The 24596-nt window shown below is 42.2% G+C and overlaps 1 protein-coding gene across 4 annotated transcripts in view; it reads right to left on the bottom strand.

The window, feature by feature from the left end:
- The window catches only part of LOC129824194 (matrix metalloproteinase-16-like), a 47447-nt gene that overhangs the window by 8680 nt on the left and 14171 nt on the right, over positions 1-24596 (bottom strand). For 2 of the 4 annotated variants that reach the window (XM_055883647.1, XM_055883645.1), the window contains 2 exons: positions 11699-11875; positions 2740-2957 (listed from right to left, as the gene is read on the bottom strand). In XM_055883647.1, the coding sequence (XP_055739622.1) occupies positions 2740-2957; positions 11699-11875 (395 nt within the window). The remainder of the gene's footprint in view (positions 1-2739; positions 2958-11698; positions 11876-24596) is intronic. The other 2 variants (XM_055883648.1, XM_055883646.1) reach the window with 1 other exon arrangement.

Here is a 24596-nt window from a genome sequence, read left to right as displayed (position 1 = left end):
AAGGTCCCTCAGTCAAGTATTGAATATCAAGCACAGATTCAACTACAAAGACGAGGGAGCCTTTCGAAAGTCTCATAAAAGGGCAATGATTGATAGATCGGTAACAATACAAAATCAGACATCGAATATCTCTTTAAGCATGTTCAAGCTAATAATTATACTGTGGATTATGAATTAAACTACCCAGACATAGCAAAGGTACAGTCGATCTTCTGAACTGAGCTGCAGGACAGGAATGAAACTGCTAAGTGATGTTACTAAGAGGCCATTGGTGATTGATTGTAAAACAGTTACAGAGTTCAATGGCTGTGATGGGAGAAAACTGAGGATAGATCTACAACATTGTAGTGACTCCACAATAATGATGTAAATGACAGAGTGAAAAGAATAATACAAATATACAGAAGAAAAATATTCCACTTTTGAGAAATACATATAAAATGTACTGAAGGTGTATTCAAAGTATATTAGAATACACCTTAGTATCTAATATACTAAGAACATGCCCCAATTTAACATTTTTTAACATACTTAAAACCTGTTGGGGATGGGGGCGCTGTTTAGACTATTTATGCTAATTTGGCTAATTTTTTAAACGGCTTCCCACAAAATCCTTGATCGTACAATATGCATATTATTATTATTATTGGATAGAAAACAGTCTATAGTTTCTATAGGAGTTGAAATTTTGTCTCTAAGTGGAACAGAGCCCATTCTACAGCAATTTCCCTGACATGGAGTCAGATTTGAGAAATGTTGGCCACTTTTCTGAAGTCAGTTAAAAGGGCACTGTCGTTGCTATGACTATACGGACACTTCTTACGTCTTCCCCTGGATGCCTTTACGTGATGACGATTCCAACGGGGTCGATTGCGCGTTCACAGGCCCTACAAATGAAAAAAACCTTTAGCTAGCAAGTCTTTTCTTGCTGCGTAACGCGCGTGGAAGACACCGACCCTCTCCTGTTCCAAGCGTTAGTTTAGCCTGTTATATTTCTCCGGTCATCTTTTCACTCGTTATAGGAGTTACAAACATCATAAAGTAGTTAATTTAAAGCGTTTTATAGCAATTTATATCCGTTTAGTGCGATTTTGGGACATTTATTTTTGCAACGATGTGAAAAGTTGGGCACGCTTTTCAGTTCATCCCGAACGCAGTTGACATTTCCACATGGCAAGAGGACAGCTTTCCACCAAAAGACGATTTCTCCCAAGAAAGGATCCTTTGCCCAAGATACTGATGGAAGAACAGCTCAAGGTAGGACATTTTTATTATGATAAATCGTGTTTCTGTCGAAACATTTTAGTGGCTTAGGACGCCATGTTTTTTGACGTAGCTTCGCTTGGCGCAAACTGTATTGAAAAGTAAGGATAAATTAAAAAATGTAATAACGCAATTGTATTAAGAATTAAATTGTCTATCAATCCCTGTCCACCCTATATTTTTTAGTCACGTTTATGAGTATTTATGTATAAGAGTAGATCACTGTCTAAGTGGCGCAAGGACATTTTCTGACCAGCTGAGCTACATTTCACATTGTCTAACCATGATTTTGGTGGCTAAATATAAACATTTTCGATCAAACTGTATATGCATGTTGTAATGTGATGTTACAGGAGTGTCATCGGAAGAATTCTGAGAAGGTTAGTGAAAAAATTAATATCTTTTGGCGATGTTGACTTTTATCGCTCACTTTGGCTAGAATCAATGCTGGGCTGCTAATTGCTATGTGCTAAGCTAATATAACGATTTATTGTGTTTTCGCTGTAAGACACTTAGAAAATCTGAAATATTGTCTGTATTCACAGGATCTGTGTCTTTCGATTCGTGTATGCTGTGTATTTTTACGAAATGTTTGAATTTCGCGGCACTGGTTTTTCAGTGGGGGGGGGGGGGTGTGCCGCTAGCGCCACGCTGATCCTAGACAGGTTAAATGGTTATAAAATACAAATAAATTGGCATTAAAGGTATTAAATGTATTTAAAATTGTTTTAAATATACTTAAATACATATACTTAAAATATGTTAATAGGGTATGATTTAAGGATATTTAAATATTATAATTTTTCGCTTGTGTGCACCTTTAGTTTTGTTTGGGGCTGATGAAAAAGCAGCCAGTTTGTACAAATAGTTCTCTATTCTATGTGTGTCCTTTTGGAGCAGGTGTTTTCCTTGGAACATTGCTATATCAATATGGTTTCTTGCTAGAATATCAAGACAGCTGGAACGTTTGATTGGTGAGTTTAGGCCTTTCACATTCCAAGAGAGAATAGCTAGCGTTGCCATTGTACCCCCCCCCCCCACCCCCAAAAAAGTAGTATTACAGATGTAATTATTATTTAGTGTTAATAAATGTAAAACAAAAGCAGGAGCCACAGGTAAAACCACTCATTTGTTGTTCCCCCCCTCACGAACAATCTGATATTGAGAGACGCCATATTCCCACATTCGAATTGTGGACAGACAAATTCTAGCTGCTGGAGCGTAATAGACCTACTAGTTATTCCTTGTCACACAATGAATGTTCCACACCTTAATATGATGTTTATTATTTACAGGTTTTAGGAAATAAGTCCATCAATTTATAGTAATTTGCAAAAGAAAGCCAGCCGCGAAAAGCCACATGTTTCAATGCATGCCACCGGAACCGGAAGGAAAAATCTATTACCTTTTAACACTTTGTAGATTTTATAGGGTAGACAAGTGTACATTATACAGTATCTGTACATGCCGACCTACCTTGAAAACGAACAGCTCCTGTCTGAGGATGGCCAGGGTGTTGAAGCCTCCGTCGCAGATGTTGGGCGTGGCGTAGGGGTTGGAGGGTTTGGCGCCCTGAGGAGGGCGGTGGGGCCGGACCTGGCGGTCGTGCTTACGAGGTTCCGAGGGGGAGTGGAAGCGTGGGGGAGGGGCCGTGGGTGGGGTCCTGGTGGGCTGGAGAGCCCTGTCTGGTGGACCTGGAGATGAATGGGACACATTAGCCAAGCCAGCTAACTAGCTAAGGGCATAAAAAAATATACATATTGTCATTGAACATTATCATTGAACATGTATTCCTTCAATGAAAACAATAAAACAAATGTTTTTTTAAATTACACACAATACTATTATAATACTACTTCGCGTAGATTTAGTGTACTAAACAGATTGAGGGCATTACTATATTATAATATTATGTGGGAAATGAAATGCAGTACCATAGATACAGGTAAATGCCCAAATAAAAGAAACACTTGAGTAAATGATGGATACAAAGTATATTGAAAGCAGGTCCTTCCACACAGGAGTGGTTCCTGAGTTAATTAAGCAATTAACATCCCATCATGCTTAGGGTCATAATGTATAAAAATGCCCAGTTGACCATTATTTTGGCTACCATGGCAAGAAGAAAAGATCTGTGACTTTGAAAGAGAGGTCTCAAAGAAGCATATGGGGTTTAAAGGCTGTGTGTGTGTGTGTGTCAGTCATAAGATCACAACCCAATTGAACACTTGTGGGAGATTCTGGAGCGTTCCCTTTCAGTCAGTCAACTTCAGTACAACCTACTATGTGTAGTCGCACTCTAGTTGAAGGATCTACAATCACACCTGACAGGGCAAATTAAATTCACGACTCGCTAGAAGCCCAGTGTGAGGCCCGGATTCTTTCAATTATTCCACTCTTCACCTCATGTGGTCCCACTGGGGACCCGTATGAAAATGTATGCTCTCACTACTGTAAGTCGCTCTGGATAAGAGTGTCTGCTAAATGACTAAAGTGTAAAACAGGAACGATTCACGCTACGAACACAAACAATTGGAAAAGGAGACTGTCTTACGTTGCGCTAACTAAACTGTCCCACTGTACTAGTTATCATATGTTTTCTAATCACAAACAAAGTTATTAGTTATTCTTCAATTTGCTGGTGCAATGAGTAAGATGGCCAACAAAACGACTGAGACGACGATGCCTAAGCCGGGTTTGGGGTCGAGATCATGCCCCCAGTCATGAGGTTATAGCATTTCTCTGAAAGATACTCACAATCTATGTATAGTTTGTCTCGGTTTGGAGCATGCTCAGGCGGCCCTCAATCAAACCAGTTCGGGTACGCATTGCCACGCACTGTGTACAGACTCCCTGGGAAGACGTGTAGCATTGTTGAGGAAGCTTGGAATTACTGATGGTGACTTTTCTTTCCTGAATACTGGAAGCGTAGATGGATTGGGTGGTCTGCCTGGGCGTGGGGTATGTGGTGGCTGCCTGTGCCCAATTCGGCTCCTGTGCACTCTGTCATCGGTTACAGGAGGCTACTCGAAGAGAAGGGGCATCCTGGTTCGGAGGGTACCTCCGAGGCAGCCATCAAGCACTGCTTGCGTCTCTTCCCAGACTTGTTGATGAAGGGTCCGGTCCCACCTCAGTGATTCGTTCCTATGTGGACTTTCGAGACCAGGCTAGTTAAACAAGTGCTGCATAGCGTGCTAGCCAGGTTGGGTAACTCACTAAGGCAAGCTAGCTATTACTAGCTATTCCTGCCTCCCCATGGTGGAGTTTCTGGAGTAGCTCTCTTGTTTAGTATATGTATCATTAAGTCGCTTGGTTATTCTAAACGGATCGCGCTGCGGTCAAAGAGGCTAGCCTAGTGTCATGACTTGGCCCTTTCTGGGTGTGGATCGTGCCCCCCCTCACTCTCTCTCCTAAACCCAGGTTTTGTTATCTCAGGTCATAAATTCTTGGTAGAGGCTCTCTCCCCCTGGTCATGCAGAAAGAGAGGGAGAGAGCACAGAAAGAGAACAAAGGACTTCACTTGGCCAAACTCCTAAATCCCCAAAATGGGAGAATTAAACGATTTCTACTTTTGAGAATGTGGGAATGGTCCATGGACACTAAAGGGACAGTTATGACGAGTGTGTTTCATTTGGTGACATCATGAAGGACAGGAAACACACATAACGGTATCTCTTAAAGTGTACATTTCCCAGCTGTCAGGTTTACATCTAAATATTGTGAAAAGGATGTGATTAAACATGAAACTATTTGTGAAAAGATGTAATGTGATATTAACCTTCTAAATGATTTTCATATAAAGATTAACTAGTCAGTGGCCACACTCCCGTGAGCCCAGACATCACATTAGGCGTCATGGCCCTTTTCTACTGAACGGTATCTCTTAAAGTGTACATTTCCCAGCTGTCTGAAATGTATAAAACCCACTCCTGATGAAATTCACACCAGACCACGTAAACCCCGGTGTAAGCTAAGGTTGCAAATGGTTGAATTTCTAAGACCAAAACACGCTGTGTGACGCTGGTGTGTGAAGTGGATTAAACTACAACTCTACCAAAGGACAAGACTATACCACGTGGAGCATTGGCTACACGGCTGGAAATGGTTCAACTCTGAGACTATCAATCTCTACAGAATAAGTGAGAAATTCTAGACGACACGAATTACAAGTCTGCAGCTAGAAATTACGTAAACCTAGGACGAGAATACAGACAGCTGCCGAAACAGCTATTCTATGGCCACATCTCAGAATGGTATTCTGAAGTATCCATCCTAACAACATCGAAATACTTTTGATCTTCGGGGAAATGCAACCAGAGAGACTCTGATGAACTCTCCAGCAGACGGACCAGATTCCAACAGAGAAGACAACGACATACGGGCGTAAATATGAATTGCAATTTCTTTTTGAATGAGTGGTCATTCATGTAAAGTATTAGCAATTTCTATGAGTGTAGTAATCCTCTTTGAGTTTCCCGCTCTTTATCGGTCCACACCCCCTTTCTTTTGTCTACCAAGCCATCATTTGCCAGCTAGGGAGTCTTTTCTTTGTATCATGTAGCAACCCAATGTATAATATCTACTGTTTGTTTGTTATGTATTTATGTGATTTGATTAGTTAGTAAATAAATAATTAAGCCAATTTGTATAACACCGATTCATCATTTATGCTAGGGTTCGTGCAGAATTTTTTAAGACGTTCCGATGAGACTGATAGAAGGTAAAGAATAATTAATGATGGACTGCTATTGATATAAAAGATCTTCAGATCTTTAAGAGTGGATTCGGGAGATAGCCGCTCCATATAAACTAATGCTTCCGTGGTGCCATCCTCTTCCTAATGAGTTAGTTATTGCCTGATTAATTTAATCAAATAATTAAAGGTTAGGTAATCGATTTGAAAATAGCCTGTCATCACATTAAGGATAATAGAGACATGACACTAGCTTATGCTAAAAAGCCTCCCGGCTAACATTGGCTAGCATACTTAACCTCCGGCGAGTAAAACTGACTAGCTTTCCCCTGACGTTATGGCAACCCTCTTCCTATTTTCAGTTCCTGGAGTTAGAGGGAGTGAAAGAAATGGAGTTTGTGTGCACCTCTGATGAAGAAGCAGCCCCCTGGGCACTTGGCTGGGGTAACGCCCGGAGCGAGGGGCTTTGGCATGGGTCTGTGAAAACAGTGCCCCTACTTTAGCTAAAACGGTTACTACGTCAGCCACTGCCAGAGACCCCTGTGCCCGTAAAGGGGCCGGGCTTCATGCAGGCTATACAGTCTCATGGAAGCACAACGTATGTTGGAAGCTTGGCCATGTTTAATGCTGCTCCCTCTGTTAACCCATGTTCCACGTTGTTCACAGAGTTCAAGGGGTATATCAGTGTCCCCAGGTTGAGAGTGACAAGTTGGGTCACTGTCCGCAAGGGGGCGTTCCTCCCCCATAGGTGGGATCCATTGCTGATTCCTGCCTGAAGCTCACCAGTCTCTTTAAGGTGTCTAGTGATACAGGTTATGGGCTCTACAGGCAATTAGTTGTTGGTAGTGGAGTCGAGGGAACCAGCAGGGTTGGACATGACAACACTATTATCCCACATGCAGTCTCTGTGGTTAATATGAATGAGCCCCCAAATGAGCTATCTGTCTCCAGCTCAACGCTTTTCATTCCTAATATTTTTTCCCTGGGTCCATTTTTAATGCGTCCAGTCCAGCTTTGGGTGCCAGCAGGTTACTGGAACACATTTTACCACCAAACGGCTCATTGTGGCACGGACAATTGGGGTACATCCCTGGCTGCGTTTCAAACTCATAAAAGACACGTACTCGTCCACTTACCGTATGCCCTTGGGAGAATCCCCGCAGCCATATTTGTCATCGGTCCAAATGATTAGCCAAGCAAGGGAAGTTTGCAACAAAGCCCCTTCGTCCTCGATTTTAATGGAGTTTGAGAGTGTACATTTATGTTCACTTCGGGGCTGAAACGCCCCATAATTCAATTCGCGATGATTGTACATCCACTAAGACAACTCCACCAAAACTTAAAACCTCAACATCAATATGGAGTCAACATACAAGTGTAAGTAAAAACGAATGTAAATAAGTTAGAAATGGTGCTACTAATGCACATGACGGCACAAACACGTCTCGTAAAATGAATGATGTTTTTGTTTGGTTAGCTTTTGGAAATTGCAGAAATAAAACATTTTCCTTCTTCAGAAGTAGCTAGGCAGGCTAACGTTATTTAGATAATTAATTTGCTAGTTATCATACAGTAGGTGTATATTAATAATTATATATTTAATGTAAGTAGAAATGCAATCATAATTGACGGTAGCGAATGTAAAGCACCCACAAGCTACCGGTGGCTAAAAACACAATCATCGCGGGTTGAATGTGACGAATGTTCGGGCAAGGGCGGTCCATTTAAAGTGCTGCAAGTGTATACTCGTCAGACTTCATGATACGTCATCAGAAGTGTCCACTTAATTTGAGGGCTGAGGGGAGAGTGTGTGTCTGTTAAGTGTTTGGAATGCCACTGATAGCCAGAGTCCTTGTACCCAGAGTGGGCTGGGCTTTAGGCAAACCTTGGCACATAAACACAATTTTTTCAAGTGAGTTCCACACTGTTCACGGGTGTTAAAACTGTTGTTTCCTGTATTTGAGTTAGATTAAACGTTTTCCTTCTCTGGGCTTCCGGTGACGCAATTTAGGAAATGGCTGCCTGATTTTTCGTACTGCACATCGGTTGGGTATTTTCCCCATAAAATCAAGTATTATAGTAATTTACACTAAAAGGGAAAGTAGGAAAAGTACATGGAAGAAGGACATTGTGATCTCTGGTGGACAATCAGAGTGTGTATTAGTGGCCCACAGGAAAGGCCAACAAAACCCCCTTACCCCCTTACTCCCAACGGGCGGTGGTTCGTGTGCAAAGTAAATGGTTACTGGGAGTGTAGTTTCCAAATGTACGATAAGTGTCTCTTTCCCCCCTTTCCCCCCTCTAATGTTATGTTGTAATAATCCGTCATATCTTGTCAGTCCACTAGGGACTTTTGTCTCATGCAAGTGTGTATGTGTATTCTGTGTTATTATTTAGTTAGTAAATAAATGATTAAAACAAATTGTGTAGTTCTGAATAATCAGCAAGGCTGGGGTTCTTGCAGATCCAAGAAGGTTACGACTGTTCAGAATGAGACTGATATGAGGTAATGATTAATAAGTGACTGTTATCAATATATAACTTATATATCATTTAGAGTTTAATTCAGGAGATGGTAACTCATTAAACAACTTCTTCCGTGGTGCTCCAAATTCCTAATGAGTTAATTGTTACATTATTAATTTAATCGGGTAACAATTAAACATAGTTAGTGGATTAAATAAATAACAGTCGTCAGATTAATGAAAGTCACAAAAAGGTTTTGTTTGCATCACGCATTTTGACATTTAAGTGAGTGGCCCCTCCAGCGGTCAGGCTCATCCCCCTCAGTCCTCTGGCATTGCAAAGTCTTTCCCCACTTTAATGTACTTTTTTTATTGTTCTTCATTTTTCTGTCTTTTTAGGTTGATGCTAAGCAGGCTGTTATGGTGCACAGGTTTTTTGGTTTATAACGATGCATCATCGTGAATTTAAGGTCATAAATCTCAATGTAAATAGATTGGGGAGTGCCATCAAGAGAAGTGAGGTAATAGCAAAGATGAAACGGGAGAGAGTTGACATATTATTCTGGCAGGAAAATCACTTATCCAATCCTGATCACGAGAACTCAAGATTATGGGATATAGGAATACCATTTTCTCTTATAAAATGGGTAGAAGGGGCGTTGCAATTTTGATCCCAAATTCAGTTAATTTTGAGCTTTTATCAGAAATAAAAGGAGGGTAGATTTATCTTTGTTAAACATAAACTGGATCACAAGGAAGTTACATCATTTAATGTTTACGCGCCACTGGAGAATGACATGGTGTTCTTTAGGAATGTGTTTGATTTAACTGCCACAGAAACCTCTGGCACGCTTATCAGTGGAGGGGATTTTAACATGATTTTAATCTCAAAATTGGACAGTACAAATCAAAATAGGAAAATGAGCTTGGTTGCTAAAAAGATCAATAGGATTTTACAGGATTTAGGACTGTTTGATGTTTGGCGCGACTTCCATATGTCAGATAGGGAATGCACTTTTTACTCAGCCCGCCACACTGAATACTCCAGGTTAGACTACTTTTTCATGTACAGTGCAGATAGACACAGGCTTAAGGATTGTAGGATCAGGCAGAACGACTTATTAGATCATAATGGAGTTGACCTAACTCTACATCTTGATAGCAAACCAAGAAATACTCTATGGAGGCTTAATACACGCATGCTGAATGATCCAGCATTTAAGGAGTCAATAAAGACAGAATTGAACGTCTATCTGGAGAATAATGATAACTGGGAAGTATCCCCTGCTACATTGTGGGATACACTAAGCTGGTTAATAGAGGGAAGATCATAGCCACATCATCTCTCAAGAAAAAGATAAATGCACAGAAACTGCTGAAATTACAGGAAACATTAGGAAGCTTAGAACGATCTCATTGTCATTTCAAAGACCCTTTTATATTAAGGGAGATTCAAAAGGTAAAACAGGAAATTGACCAGATTTATATTGAAGAAGTAGAGAAAAGGCTTAGGTTCCTGAAAGAACGATATAATGAAGCAGACTCAAAGGCAACAAAATGACTAGCATGGGGACTCAGAAAACAATAAGCACAGAATACAATTTTCTAAATAAAAGAGCGCAAAACAAAGCAGATTACATGCAGATTGGATGAAATAGAGAATGCATTTGAATCATACTTTGCAAATCTGTGCAAGCAACCAGAGAAGGCAGATGCACAGACAACAGAGCGTTTTTTGAGCTCACTTGATCTCCCTTCAATTTGGACAGAGCAAAATGATAAACTTACTTCAGAAATAACTTCTGAAGAAATGAATAATGCAATATTTAATCTAAAAGCAAAAAGATCTCCAGGCACTAATGGCATGACTGGATCAAAGCCTTCAGAGAATAACTAACACCTCTACGTCAGGCCTCTTTTAACTGGAATCTACGAGAGGGAGATCTACCACCATGGAGAGAAGTCATCATATCTGTAATTCCAAAAACGATCGCAATTCTTAACATGGATTATAAACGGTATGCATCAATAATAGCCAAAAGAATGGAGGACATAATCCCAGAATTTATGGGAATTGGAAATTGGCACTGGTTTTTGAGGCACTGAGCCTCTGGATCCTCTCCTACAAAACCTCCCTTTGGCCTCAGCTAAACATGTTGGGGACCTCCAACATGCTCTAAGGTGACATTGCGTCCAAATGCGGCCTTCGCTCCAAAAGTCATGGCTATGTCCTACAGGTACTTAGCTTTTGAGCTATTTCCCTTTTTGTGTCCTCTTTTTGCTTCTGAAGAGAAACAGAGGTTACATGCCCTGTGCCCCGTGCGAGCTTTACGCACGTACATTGAACGGACCCAGGACATCTGGTTATGTGACCAACTTTTTGTCTGTTTTGCTAATCCAGCTCGCGGCAGGGCGCTCTATGCAGCATTTCTCCCATTGGATTGTGGAGGCTTTCTCCCTGGCATATAGCAGCATGGGGCAAGGGTTACGTAGCGGTGTACATGTCCACTACACCAGGAGTCTGGTGGCATCTTGGACGTTGTTTAAAGGGTTGACTATAGGAGATATTTGTGCTGCGGCGAGTTGGGCATCACCACACACGTTTGTGAGGTTTTATTGCTTGGATGTCACTGCTCCCAGTATAGTACACCGTGTACTTACGGCTGGGATAAGGGAAAGTTACTAGCCAGCACGTTGTGTGCGCAATACCCAGGCTGCTGCATCTGGTAAGATCAGGTCTGGGTGGTTTGCCATGGGCCGTTTCATTTACTATCCCTTGGGGTCGGCTTGGGGCGTGATTATATTTCCCTATTGTATGTTGTACCAAAGTTGACTGACTGAAAGGGAATGTAACTTTATGACTATAACTCCTGTTCCCTGAAGGAGGGAAACGCACCATCCATTCCTGGGCTCGGTTAAGAGTGGTATTAAATTGAAGGAGTGAATTCGAGCTGCATGCTTATCACCTGTGGAAGACGTGATTGTAGATCCTTCAACCGAAGTCGCAAGAGTGTGACACCCCATAATATGGTGTACCTTGTTGCCCTCATTCAGGGAACAGTAGTTATAGGCATAACGTTAAGTTTTCCACCACCATCAACAAAACACTGAATGATGGAATTTCTCGTGGAAGAATCGTGTCGCATTCCTCCAGTAGAGTTTCAGACACTTGTAGAATCTATGCCAAGGTGCATTGAAGCTGTTCTGGCCCGTTGTGGTTGGCCCAACTCCCTATTAAGACACTTTATGTTGGTGTTTCCTATATTTTGGCAGTTACCTGTTGGTACAGTACCATAGATTTTCTGGATGCCCTGAAGGTCGTCGTGAGGAAGTTTGAAGTTCTCTGTGTCCATGTACTGGTAGAATGGAGCCATGATGGCTGTGGGGTCATTGGAGTGTTCCAGACCCAGGGCGTGGCCCAGCTCATGGACTGCCACCAGGAACAGGTCATTACCTGGGAAGGGAGAGAGAGACTAGGGATTAGAATCACACACACACAAACACGCATGCAGTGTGACTGCACACACACATGCACACATGCACACACACAGACCCCAGCTAGCACATTTGGTTCCTTAGAAGTTGTGGGAATGTATACTACCGTTCAAAGGTTTGGGGTCACTTAGAAATGTCATTTTTTTTGTCCATTAAAATAACATCAGATTGATCAGAAATACAGTGTAGACATTGTTAATGTTTTAAATGACTATTGTAGCTGGAAACGGCTGATTTTTTTATGGAATATCTACATAGGTGTACAGAGGCCCATTATCAGCAACCATCACTCCTGTGTTCCAATGGCACGTTGTGTTAGCTAATCCAAGTTTATCATTTTGAAAGGCTAATTGATCATTAGAAAACCCTTTTGCAATTATGTTAGCACAGCTGAAAACTGTTGTTCTGATTAAAGAAGCTGGTTATGCCCAACTAGTCCTTCTTTAGACTAGTTGAGTATCTGGAGCATCAGCATTTTGGGGTTTGATTACAGGCTCAAAATGGCCAGAAACAAAGACTTTCTTCTGAAACGCGTCAGTCTATTCTTGTTCTGAGAATTGAAGGCTATTCCATGCAAGAAATTGCCAAGAAACTGAAGATCTCTGTCACGATCGTTGTTAGAAATGGACCAAGGCGCAGCGTGCGTAGAGTTCCACATGTTTTAATAAATTAAACTCGCCAAAAACAATACAGAACTAAACGTTTCTTTTTGATACTGTCGCAAAGCTAACTAAAAAGCAGCATTCCCCAAGTGAGGATGGCTTTCACTTCAGCAGTAATAATTTCATGAACTTCTTTGAGGAAAAGATCATGATCATTAGAAAGCAAATTATGGACTCCTCTTTAAATCTGCGTATTCCTCCAAAGCTCAGTTGTCCAGAGTCTGCACAACTCTGCCAGGACCTAGGATCAAGAGAGATGCTCAAGTGTTTTAGTACTATATCTCTTGACACAATGAGGAAAATAATCATGGCCTCTAAACCTTCAAGCTGCATACTGGACCCTATTCCAACTAAACTACTGAAAGAGCTGCTTCCTGTGCTTGGCCCTCCTATGTTGAACATAATAAACGGCTCTCTATCCACCGGATGTGTACCAAACTCACTAAAAGTGGCAGTAATAAAGCCTCTCTTGAAAAAGCCAAACCTTGACCCAGAAAATATTTTAAAAACTATCGGCCTAAATCGAATCTTCCATTCCTCTCAAACATTTTTGAAAAAGCTGTTGCGCAGCAACTCACTGCCTTCCTGAAGACAAAAAATGTATACTAAATGCTTCAGTCTGGTTTTAGACCCCATCATAGCACTGAGACTCCACTTGTGAAGGTGGTAAATGACCTTTTAATGGCGTCAGACCGAGGCTCTGCATCTGTCCTCGTGCTCCTAGACCTTAGTGCTGCTTTTGATACCATCGATCACCACATTCCTTTGGAGAGATTGGAAACCCAAATTGGTCTACACGGACAAGTTCTGGCCTGCTTTAGATCTTATCTGTCAGAAAGATATCAGTTTGTCTCTGTGAATGGTTTGTCCTCTGACAAATCAACTGTAAATTTCGGTGTTCCTCAAGGTTCCGTTTTAGGACCACTATCGTTTTCACTATATATTTTACCTCTTGGGGATGTCATTCGAAAACATAATGTTAACTTTCACTGCTATGCGGATGACACACAGCTGTACATTTCAATGAAACATAGTGAAGCCCCAAAATTGCCCTCGCTATAAGCCTGTGTTTCAGACATAAGGAAGTGGATGGCTGCAAACTTTCTACTTTTAAACTCGGACAAAACAGAGATGCTTGTTCTAGGTCCCAAGAAACAAAGAGATCTTCTGTTGAATCTGACAATTAATCTTGATGGTTGTAAAATCGTCTCAAATAAAACTGTGAAGGACCTCGGCGTTACTCTGGACCCTGATCTCTCTTTTGACGAACATATCAAGACTGTTTCAAGGACCTATTTTTTCCATCTTCATAACATTGCAAAAATCTGAAACTTTCTGTCCAAAAATGAAGCAGAAAAATTAATCCATGCTTTTGTTACTTCTAGCTTAGACTACTGCAATGCTATACTTTCCGGCTACCCGGATAAAGCACCAAATAAACTTCAGTTAGTGCTAAATACGGCTGCTAGAATCCTGACAAGAACCAAAAAATGTGATCATATTACTCCAGTGCTAGCCTCCCTACACTGGTTCCTGTTAAGGTAAGGGCTGATTTCAAGGTTTTACTGCTAACCTACAAAGCATTACATGGGCTTGCGCCTACCTATCTTTCCGATTTGGTCCTGCCGTACATACCTACACGTACGCTACGGTCACAAGACGCAGGCCTCCTAATTGTCCCTAGAATTTCTAAGCAAACAGCTGGAGGCAGGGCTTTCTCCTATAGAGCTCCATTTTTATGGAATGGTCTGCCTACCCATGTGAGAGACGCAGACTCAGTCTCAACCTTTAAGTCTTTACTGAAGACTCATCTCTTCAGTGGGTCATATGATTGAGTGTAGTCTGGCCCAGGAGTGTGAAGGTGAACGAAAAGGCTCTGGAGCAACGAACCGCCTTTGCTGTCTCTGCCTGGCCAGTTCCCCTCTCTCCACTGGGATTCTCTGCCTCTAACCCTATTACAGGGGCTGAGTCACTGGCTTACTGGTGCGCTTTCATGCCGTCCCTAGGAGGGGTGCGTGACTTGAGTGGGTTGAGTCACTGACGTGATCTTCCTGTCTGGGTTGGCGCCCCCCCTTAGGTTGTGCCGTGGCGGAGATCTTTGTGGGCTATACTTAGCCTTGTCTCAGGATGGTAAGTTGGTGGTTGAAGGTATCCCTCTAGTGGTGTGGGGGCTGTGCTTTGGCAAAGTGGGTGGGGTTATATCCTTCCTGTTTGGCCCTGTCCGGGGGTATCATCGGATGGGGCCACAGTGTCTCCTGACCCCTTCTGTCTCAGCCTCCAGTATTTATGCTGCAGTAGTTTATGTGTCGGGGGGCTAGGGTCAGTTTGTTATATCTGGAGTACTTCTCCTGTCTTATCCGGTGTCCTGTGTGAATTTAAGTATGCTCTCTCTAATTCTCTCTTTCTTTCTCTCTCTCTGAGGACCTGAGCCCTAGGACCATGCCTCAGGACTACCTGGCATGATGACTCCTTGCTGTCCCCAGTCCACCTGGCCGTGCTGCTGCTCCAGTTTCAACTGTTCTGCCTGCGCCTATGGAACCCTGGCCTGTTCACCGGATGTGCTACCTGTCCCAGACCTGCTGTTTTCAACTCTAGACAGCAGGAGCGGTAGAGATACTCTTAATGATCGGCTATGAAAAGCCAACTGACATTTACTCCTGAGGTGCTGACTTGTTGCACCCTCGACAACTACTGTGATTATTATTATTTGACCATGCTGGTCATTTATGAACATTTGAACATCTTGGCCATGTTCTGTTATAATCTCCACCCGGCAGAGCCAGAAGAGGACTGGCCACCCCTCATAGCCTGGTTCCTCTCTAGGTTTCTTCCTAGGTTTTGGCCTTTCTAGGGAGTTTTTCCTAGCCACCGTGCTTCTACACTTGCATTGCTTGCTGTTTTAGGCTGGCTTTCTGTACAGCACTTTGAGATATCAGCTGATGTAAGAAGGGCTATATAAATACATTTGATTTGATTTGATTTAAATGCAGTGTTCACAGGCACTACACAAAAACAAGATCCCACACACAACAGGTGGCAAAAGGCTGCCTAAATATGATCCCCATTCAAAGACAACGATAGACAGCTGCCTCTGATTGGGAACTATACCAGGCCAACATAGAAATACAAAAACTAGAGTACCCACCCTAGTAACACCCTAGTAACACCCTGACCTAACCAAAATAGAGAATAAAAAGGCTCTCTAAGGTCAGGGTGTGACAATCTCGTACAACGCTGTGTACTACTTCCTTCACAGAACAGTGCAAACTGGCCCTAACCAGAATAGAAAGAGGAGTCGGAGGCCCCGGTGCAAACTGAGCACTTAAGGGGAGTAGACAGTTTAAGGGGAAAAACTGAAGGGGAATAGACAGTTTAAAGAAGCTTTTTTAAGCCTTGAGACAATTAAGACAGGGATTGATTGTGTATGTGTGGCATTCAGAGGGTGAATGGGCAAGACAAAAGATTTAAGTGCATTTGAACGTGATATGGTAGTAGGTACCAGGTGCACCGGTTTGAGTTTGTTAAGAACTGCAACACTGCTGGGATTTTCACACTCAATAGTTTCCCATGTGTATCAAGAATGGTCCACCACCCAAAGGACATCCACCCAACTTGACACAAGCATTGGAGTCAACATGGGCCAGCATCCCTTTGGAATGCTTTCGACACCTTGTAGAGTCCATGCCCCGAATAATTTAGGCTGTTGTGAGGGCAAAAGGGGGTGCAGCTCAATATTAGGAACGTGTTCCTAATAATTTGTACACTCAGTGCAAATGGTTTTAAATAACATTGTTAGAAAGTTCCTTGAATGCTACTAATGTTCTTGTGGTTTTTATGGAAAGTTCTCTTAATGTTCTGAGAACATGACATTAAATAGAACTATGAGGAAACCTGCAGAAAACGTTATGTTGAAAATATTGAAATTCCCACCTGAGAAACTGAAAAATAAAAATAAAAGCTGGGTATCCTGCACCATTCTCAGAACTTTGTGGGAAAGTTGCATGCAAAATAACCATAGGACAACCAAACTCTCACCAAGCTCTTAGAAACATATGGTTCTCAGAAGGTTATGTGCTAACTACGACACACACACCTACGAAACTGGCTCATTTCCAGTTGAATTCTACAGAAGTGTATCATGTTAATCACACTGCTGACATTTACTATAGTCTATAGGGCTATAATTCATACGGTTTCGTGTTTTTCACCTGGGGATTCAACTCTATTATGAAAGGCAAGGTTAGAATGAGGCTATTGAGGCTGGGAAACGTGAAGGGCATATTATGTGTCTATAGGGAGCCACAGTTTACGGAGAAGAGTGTCCCTGCCCAGGGCATTGGAACATTCATGTCCTGTTACACAACACACGGGCGCGCGCACACACACAGCAGCAGGACCACAGATATATGTGCTTGACTCCACGTTACTAGTCATGGGTCTGGAGTATGTGTAATTTTAACTGACTTGTCCGGAAGGGCCCGTACAGATCCGAACGCAACTGCTGCAGTAGAGAGAGAGAAATGGTCTAATTTAATCTGTTGCTCTCGCTCTTCACAAAAGTGGAGCGTGACACGTGTAGCTTGTTGTTGGCCAATCACAAGTCATTACAAGTGGCAATAGGCTATAGTCGTAGAGCCTCCGTGTGGAAATCTCAGTGTTCTGCCATGGCCAGCGAATAGCCCGGATCTCAATCCCATTGAGCACGTTTGGGACCTGTTGGATCGGAGGGTGAGGGCTAGGGCCATTCCCCCCAGAAATGTCCAGGAACTTGCAGGTGCCTATGTGGAAGAGTGGGGTAACATCTCACAGCAAGAACTGGCAAATCTGGTGCAGTCCATGAGGAGGAGATGCACTGCAGTCCCTAATGCAGCTGGTGGCCACACCAGATACTGACTGTTACTTTTGATTTTGACCCCCCTTTGTTCAGAGACACATTATTCAATTTCTGTTAGTCTCATGTCTGTGGAACTTGTTCAGTTTATGTCTCAGTTGTTGAATCTTGTTATGTTCATACAAATATTTACACATGTTAAGTTTGCTGAAAATAAACTCAGTTGAAAGTGAGAGGACGTTTCCTTTTTTGCTGAGTTTATATGGATGAGCAAGGACAGAGCGGCATAGGCAAGATGCAATAGATGGTATAAAATACCTTATACACTACCGTTCAAAAGTTTGGGGTCACTTAGAATTTCCTTGTTTTTGAAAGAAAAGCAATTTTTTTTGTCCATTAAAATAACATAAAATTGATCAGAAATACAGTGTAGACATTGTTAATGTTGTAAATGACTATTGTAGCTGGAAACAGCAGATTATTTAATGGAATATCTACATAGGCGTACAGAGGCCCATTATCAGCAACCATCACTCCTGTGTTCCAATGGCACGTTGTTTTAGCTAATCCAAGTTAATCATTTTGAAAGGCTAATTGATCATTAGAAAACCCTTTTGCAATTATGTTAGCAAAGCTGAAAACTGTTGTCCTGATTAAAGAAGCAATAAAACTGGCCTTTAGACTAGTTGAGTATCTGGAGCATCAGCATTTGTGGGTTCGATTACAGGCTCAAAATGGCTAGAAACAAAGAACTTTCATCTGAAACTCATCAGTCTATTCTTGTTCTGAGAAATTAAGGCTATTCCATGCGAGAAATTGCCAAGAAACTGAAGATCTCGTACAACGCTGTGTACTACTCCCTTCACAGAACAGCGCAAACTGGCTCTAACCAGAATAGAAAGAGGAGTGGGAGGCCCCGGTGCACAACTGAGCAAGTGGACAAGTATATTAGAGTGTCTAGTTTGAGAAACAGACGCCTCACAAGTCCTCAACTGGCAGCTTCATTAAATAGTACCCGCAAAACACCAGTTTTAACGTCAACAGTGAAGAGGGGACTCCGGGATGCTGGCCTTCTAGGACAACAGTTTTCAGCTGTGCTAACATAATTGCAAAAGGGTTTTCTAATGATCAATTAGCCTTTCAAAATTATAAACTTGGATTAGCTAACACAACGTGCCATTGGAACACAGGAGGAATGGTTGCTGATAATGGGTCTCTGTACGCCAACGTAGATATTCCATAAAAAATCAGCCGTTTCCAGCTACAATAGTCATTTACAACATTAACAATGTCTACACTGTATTTCTGATCAATTTGATGTTATTTTAATGGACCCAAAAATTTGCTTTTCTTTCATAAACAAGGAAATTCTAAGTGACCCCAAACTTTTGAACGGTAGTGTACATATGAGATGAATAATGCAATATATGTAAACATTATTAAAGTGGCATTATTAAAGTGACGAGGGATCCATTTATTAAAGTGGCCAATGATTTCAAGTCTGTATGTAGGCAGCAGCCTCTCTATGTTAATGATGGCTATTTAACAGTCTGAGTGCCTTGAGATAGAAGCTGTTTTTCAGTCTCTTTGATTCAGTCTCTTTGATGCAGCTGTACTGACCTCGCCTTCTGGATGGAATCGGGGTGAACAGGCAGTGGCTCGGATGGTTATTGTCCTTGATGATCTTTGTGGCCTTCCTGTGACATCGGGTGCTGTACGTGTCCTGGAGGGCAGGTAGTTTACGCCCTTGTGATGCGTTGTGCAGACTGCACCACCCTCTGGAGAGCCTTGCGGTTGTGGGCGGTGCAGTTGTCGTACCATACGGTGATGCAGCCCGACAGGATGCTCTCAATTGTGCATCTGTAAAAGTTTGAGGGTTTTAGGTGACAAGCCAAATTTCTTCAGCCTCCTGAGGTTGAAGAGGTGCTGTTGCACCTTCTTCACCACACTATCTGTGTGGGTGGACCATTTCAGTTTGTCCGTGATGTGTACGCCGAGGAACTTAAAACTTTCCACCTTCTCCACCGCGGTCCCGTCGATGTTGATAGGGGGGTGCTCCCTCTGCTGTTTCCTGAAGTCCACAATCATCTCCTTTGTTTTGTTGACGTTGAGTGAGAGGTTGTTTCGCTGACACCACACTCTGTTCCCCAGGAATGATTTGATATTGATATAAAAACGCCTGCACTGGGCCTTTAACTTTCTTGGAACAATTTGAGCAACTATCCTGTACCATTCCCAGAAACTTGTGGGAAGGTTGTATGCAAAATAATCATAGGACAACCATGCTCTCACCAAGCTCTAAAAAACATATGGTTCTCAGAACATTATGTGCTAGCTGGGTGAAGATGTCCCAGGGCGATGGCTACTCTTTACAACATGATATATACTCCATATCTACTCCAGCCAGGAGCACAAAGAGCCAGGAGCACAGGCAACACATTAGCATCAGACCCTCCTATCTACACAACTAGCTGAGAAAGAGACATTATTTAGAGATAAGATCCAAGCCCTCAAAAAGCAAGATCCCGCCCAGTGGCATAAGAACATCAATGGCTTAACCAACCTCTCAGAAGTCAGGCAACCTTCCACATAGAGGGTCTTAGACCAGGTGACAGAAAACAAACAGCAAATGAAATCAACAAAGCACTATCAAAATTAGCACAGTCCCTACCACCCAACCAACTCAGCACTGCTGCCCTCTTTTTTACCAGCACACCCTGCTCCAGAGGTCCAACCCTGGGAAGTCTACATAAATATATATCAGAAAACCAAGCCACTAACCTCTCTAGTGAGCAAAGTAGCTGAGAGCTTTATCACTGAAGGGGCTCTCGGTGACATCCTACCCCAAATTGACACCCAACAATATGGATGTCTACAAAGCCAATCAACCACACGGTCTGGTGGATCTAACCAATGAACTATTCAAGTCCTATGATAAGAATGGTTCCATCTGCTCCCTGGTGACCACCGACTACAGCAAAGCCTTCAACCATGTCTGCCACAACCTCATCATCACCAGGATGTAATACCGAGCTTGGGCTTAGCCCATCACCCGCCAGGTGGACAGGCAACTTCCTCTCGAATAGACACCAGGTGGTGAGGTATCATGGTGTGCTGTCGGATAGTGTCAGTATATCTTGTGGCCTACTGTACCTCAATGAACTCAGCTCGGCCCACTGATTGTTATTGAACATATCAACAGTGCAACCAGGCAAACTGCAGTTTTTGGATGACCTTAATTTATTAGATACCAGAGGAACTGGTTGACATGGAGAAGTAGTCAGTGGGGAGCCACATGGTTCTGCACCCCATAAAGTGCAACGTGCTCCATGTGCACTTCATCAAGTCACCACCCGTAATACCACCCCTGTCTATAAACAACACAAAAGTCCAGAGTGTTGAGCTTATCAAGATCCTAGGAATCTACACCCAATGAAATCTAAAATCAACACAGGTAGAGAACATCTGTGAAAAGGCCAGCCAACGTTTGTTCCTCCTCCGACACCTGAAGCACTTTGACTTCCTTAACCTGGTAACAATATTTACCACCTGCATCTGTCCAGTGGTTGAATGTGCTGGCCCAGTGTGGCATGCAGGGCCAAACAAGGGACAAGCTGATGCCATTGACAGAGTACAGAGTACAGCAATTCGTATCATCATTGGCACAGACTACACTTCCTACTCAGATGCATGCACAAATCTGGGCCTACCATCACTTCACACTCGCAGGGAAAGTCTCTCAAGATCCTTCGCAAGATCAGTTCTTAAATCTGGTCTCTACCTTCATATGCTTCCACCTCAAAGATTGTCTGTGAGCCTTGTTGCTGCCATTTGTACAATGTTCTGTTCTCTCTCTCTCTCATTTTTCGGGGGTAAAATAAGTAGGCAACCCTACAGGCATACACTCTGCCTCCTCCCATTCACCCCCACCCCACTCCATCTCTCCTACAGAACTAGTCACCACAAGACATGGCCTCCTCCTCCATCAACTACAGCCCATAATAACACCCAGGGGACAGACCAGGCCACCATTAGCACACGTCAACATACAACATTCACGATTACATACACCACTGTGAAAACCCATTAACCAATTCTTAACATGCAGCTAAACCCTTATTTGACAGCTCTGTTTAACAGTCATTGATTTACACACACAAGCTGAGGCAAAGGATTGAACCAGAGTCTATTCTGTATGGGTAGCCATGATTTTAAACAACATGTAGAGAGAAATCTGAATCAGAGATAATAACAAGAAGCAACTGAGGAGAAATGATAGGGGGCTACAGGACCAAAAGCTGAACCAAGAAACAAACAAAACACTGGCTGCTATTGCCCTTTTCACACTGACAGGCAGGCGGCCTAGGAGGGGACTGCCTATCTAAGTGGCAGTGTTGTGCCAGTTAATGCTGCCTGACAGCCCTCTAGATGTGCTGTTCCGCAGGCAGTACTAACGGCAGCCAAAGCAGAGCAGGCTGGCAGCAAGGCAATTAAAGTAAAGTGCTGTCTGACGGTGGATGGATGGAGGCTGACAGGGCTGAGAGAGGGATCTGATTACCCTCTTCAAGCTGCAGCTCTCTAGGGCTGTAGGCTGGATCCCCACTCCACCCTGCCCTGCAGCTACAGTACAATACACTCCCTGACCATAACAGAATAAAAATGTGAGGGTTTATATCTGATAACAGCAGGGTGTGGTGCAATACAATGAAGCCTGTTGAAACGCAGACTGTATCAGTGACGTGCAGTCAAGGTAGGCAGTGTAATAAAAAAAGCTGTTATGAAAAGCCTAATAAAAAATACAATTATATAGAAAATGGTAATTCTATTTTTTTAATCAAATGTCTTTTCTCAGTGATTCTGGTGGTTTTTAACCTCTTGGAAATAGGGGGCGCCATTTTCACTTCTGGATAAAATCGTGCCCAATTTAAACGGCCTCGTACTCTGTCCTAGATCATATGATATGCATATTATTATTACTATTGGATAGAAAACACTCTGAAGTTTCTAAAACTGTTTGAATTATATCTGTGAGTAAACAGAACTCATTTGGCAGGCAAACTTCCAAACACGAAGTGAAAATTCTGAAATGGGTCTCTGTGAAAGGCATTGCCTATTCAATTGTCTTTTATTTACGGATCTGTATGCACTTCATACGCCTTCCACTAGATGTCAACAGGCAGTAGAACGTGGAATGAAGTCTCTAGCCTTTTCTGGGACCGGATGGGACTCGTTGGAGTGAGAGGTCAGCCATATTGGTAGTACCTGGCTACGCACTTGGGTTTGTCATATCGTTTTCTGCAATGCGTTAGGTAGACACGAAGAAATGCTCCGTCTGGGACGTTATTAGATATATTTCTGAAAAACATCCTAAAGATGGATTATCAACTGAGTTTGACCAGTTTATTCGACTATTATTATGACTTTTTGGATTTTTCGTTCATGCGTAAAATCTTCATGGACACGTGAGCAACACCATGCTAGCCAAAGTTGCTAATTCGACAGAAAAAATGGACATTCTAAAACAAAACAACGATTTATTGTGGAACTAGGATTCCTGGCACTGCATTCTGATGAAAGATCATCAAAGTTAAGGGAAATTTATGATGTTATTTCGTATTTTTGTGGACTCTTTGGACTCCAACATGGCGGAGAATGGCTGAGAGCTGTCTCAGATTATTGCATGCTGTGCTTTGTACTAAAGTTATTTTTTTAAATCTAACACAGCGGTTGCATTAAGAACCAGTGTATCTTTAATTATATATGCAACATATATTTTTCAGCAAAGTTTATCATGAGTTTTTCTGTTAGATTACGTGGCTGTCTAAAATTTCTCCGGACATTTTGGTGCCATTTGTGACCATGGCTGCAATGTAGAACCACGATTTATAGCTATAAATATGCACATTTTCGAACAAAACATAAATGTATTGTATAACATGATGTCATAAGACTGTCATCTGATGAAGTTGTTCAAAGGTTAGTGATTAATTTTATCTCTATTTGTTGGTTTTGTGAAAGCTATCTTTACGTTGAAAAAATGGGCTATTTTGGGCTATTGTGGTGAGCTAACATAAATATATGTTGTGTTTTCGCTGTAAAACATTTAAAACATCGGACATGTTGGCTGGATTCACAAGATGTTTATCTTTCATTTGCTGTACAACATGTATTTTTCATAAAAGTTTTATGATGAGTATTTCTGTATTTCACATTGCTCTCTGTAATTATTCTGGCTGTTTTGGTGCAATTTGTGACCATGGCTGCAATGTAAAACCACGATTTATAGCTATAAATATGCACATCGAACAAAACATAAATGTATTGTATAACATGATGTCATAAGACTGTCATCTAATGAAGTTGTTCAAAGGTTAGTGATTAATTTTATCTCTATTTGTGGGTTTTGTGAAAGCTATCTTTGCGGTGACAAAATGGCGTTGTGTGTTGGGCTATTGTGGTGAGCTAACATAAATATATGTTGTGTTTTCGATGTAAAACATTTAAAAAATCGGACATGTTGGCTGGATTCACAAGATGTTTATCTTTCATTTGCTGTATTGGACTTGTGATTTCATGAAATTATATTATATGATATCCCTGTGGCGCTAGGCTAGGCTATGCTAGTCAGCGTTACTGATGAGGATGATCCCGGATCCAGGAGGGGGGGGGGGGGGGTCGGTAGTTAAGCTCAAAATCCCAAAATGTGCAAAAACTGCATCAAAACCTCAGGAAAGACACCACGGTATGCATTCCTCCCTTCCCATCCTTTAAAATCCATTCAAATGGATGCACACGGCCGTTCATGATTCCAGTCACTGCTAACGGACAGGGTCAGGGTAGGACTTACTGCTTTGCCTAGCTGACATTCGTTGCATTGAGTGGATTTCATATTTTGCATGTTGCCTAAACATGTTCTGTGGGAAAGCCCTGCACATTTGGGCATGTCTGCATAATTTGGCGCGTGCATCCCTTAAACTGAACGAAGCTAGGTAGCAAAAACAACATGACGAAATGGACACTATTGTACCTCAAAAAACTTCCAAGTTACTGTATGTATTAGGTATTTTATTAGCATCCCCATTAGCTGTTGCGAAAGTAGCAGCTTCTCTTCCTGGCGTCCACACCAAACATTAAACATGGCATAATACAGAACATTAATAGACAAGACCAGCTCAAGGACAGAACTA

Source organism: Salvelinus fontinalis, chromosome 26 (assembly GCF_029448725.1).
Source record: "Salvelinus fontinalis isolate EN_2023a chromosome 26, ASM2944872v1, whole genome shotgun sequence".
NCBI lineage: Eukaryota > Metazoa > Chordata > Actinopteri > Salmoniformes > Salmonidae > Salvelinus > Salvelinus fontinalis.
This window is presented reverse-complemented; position numbering and strand designations above follow the sequence as displayed.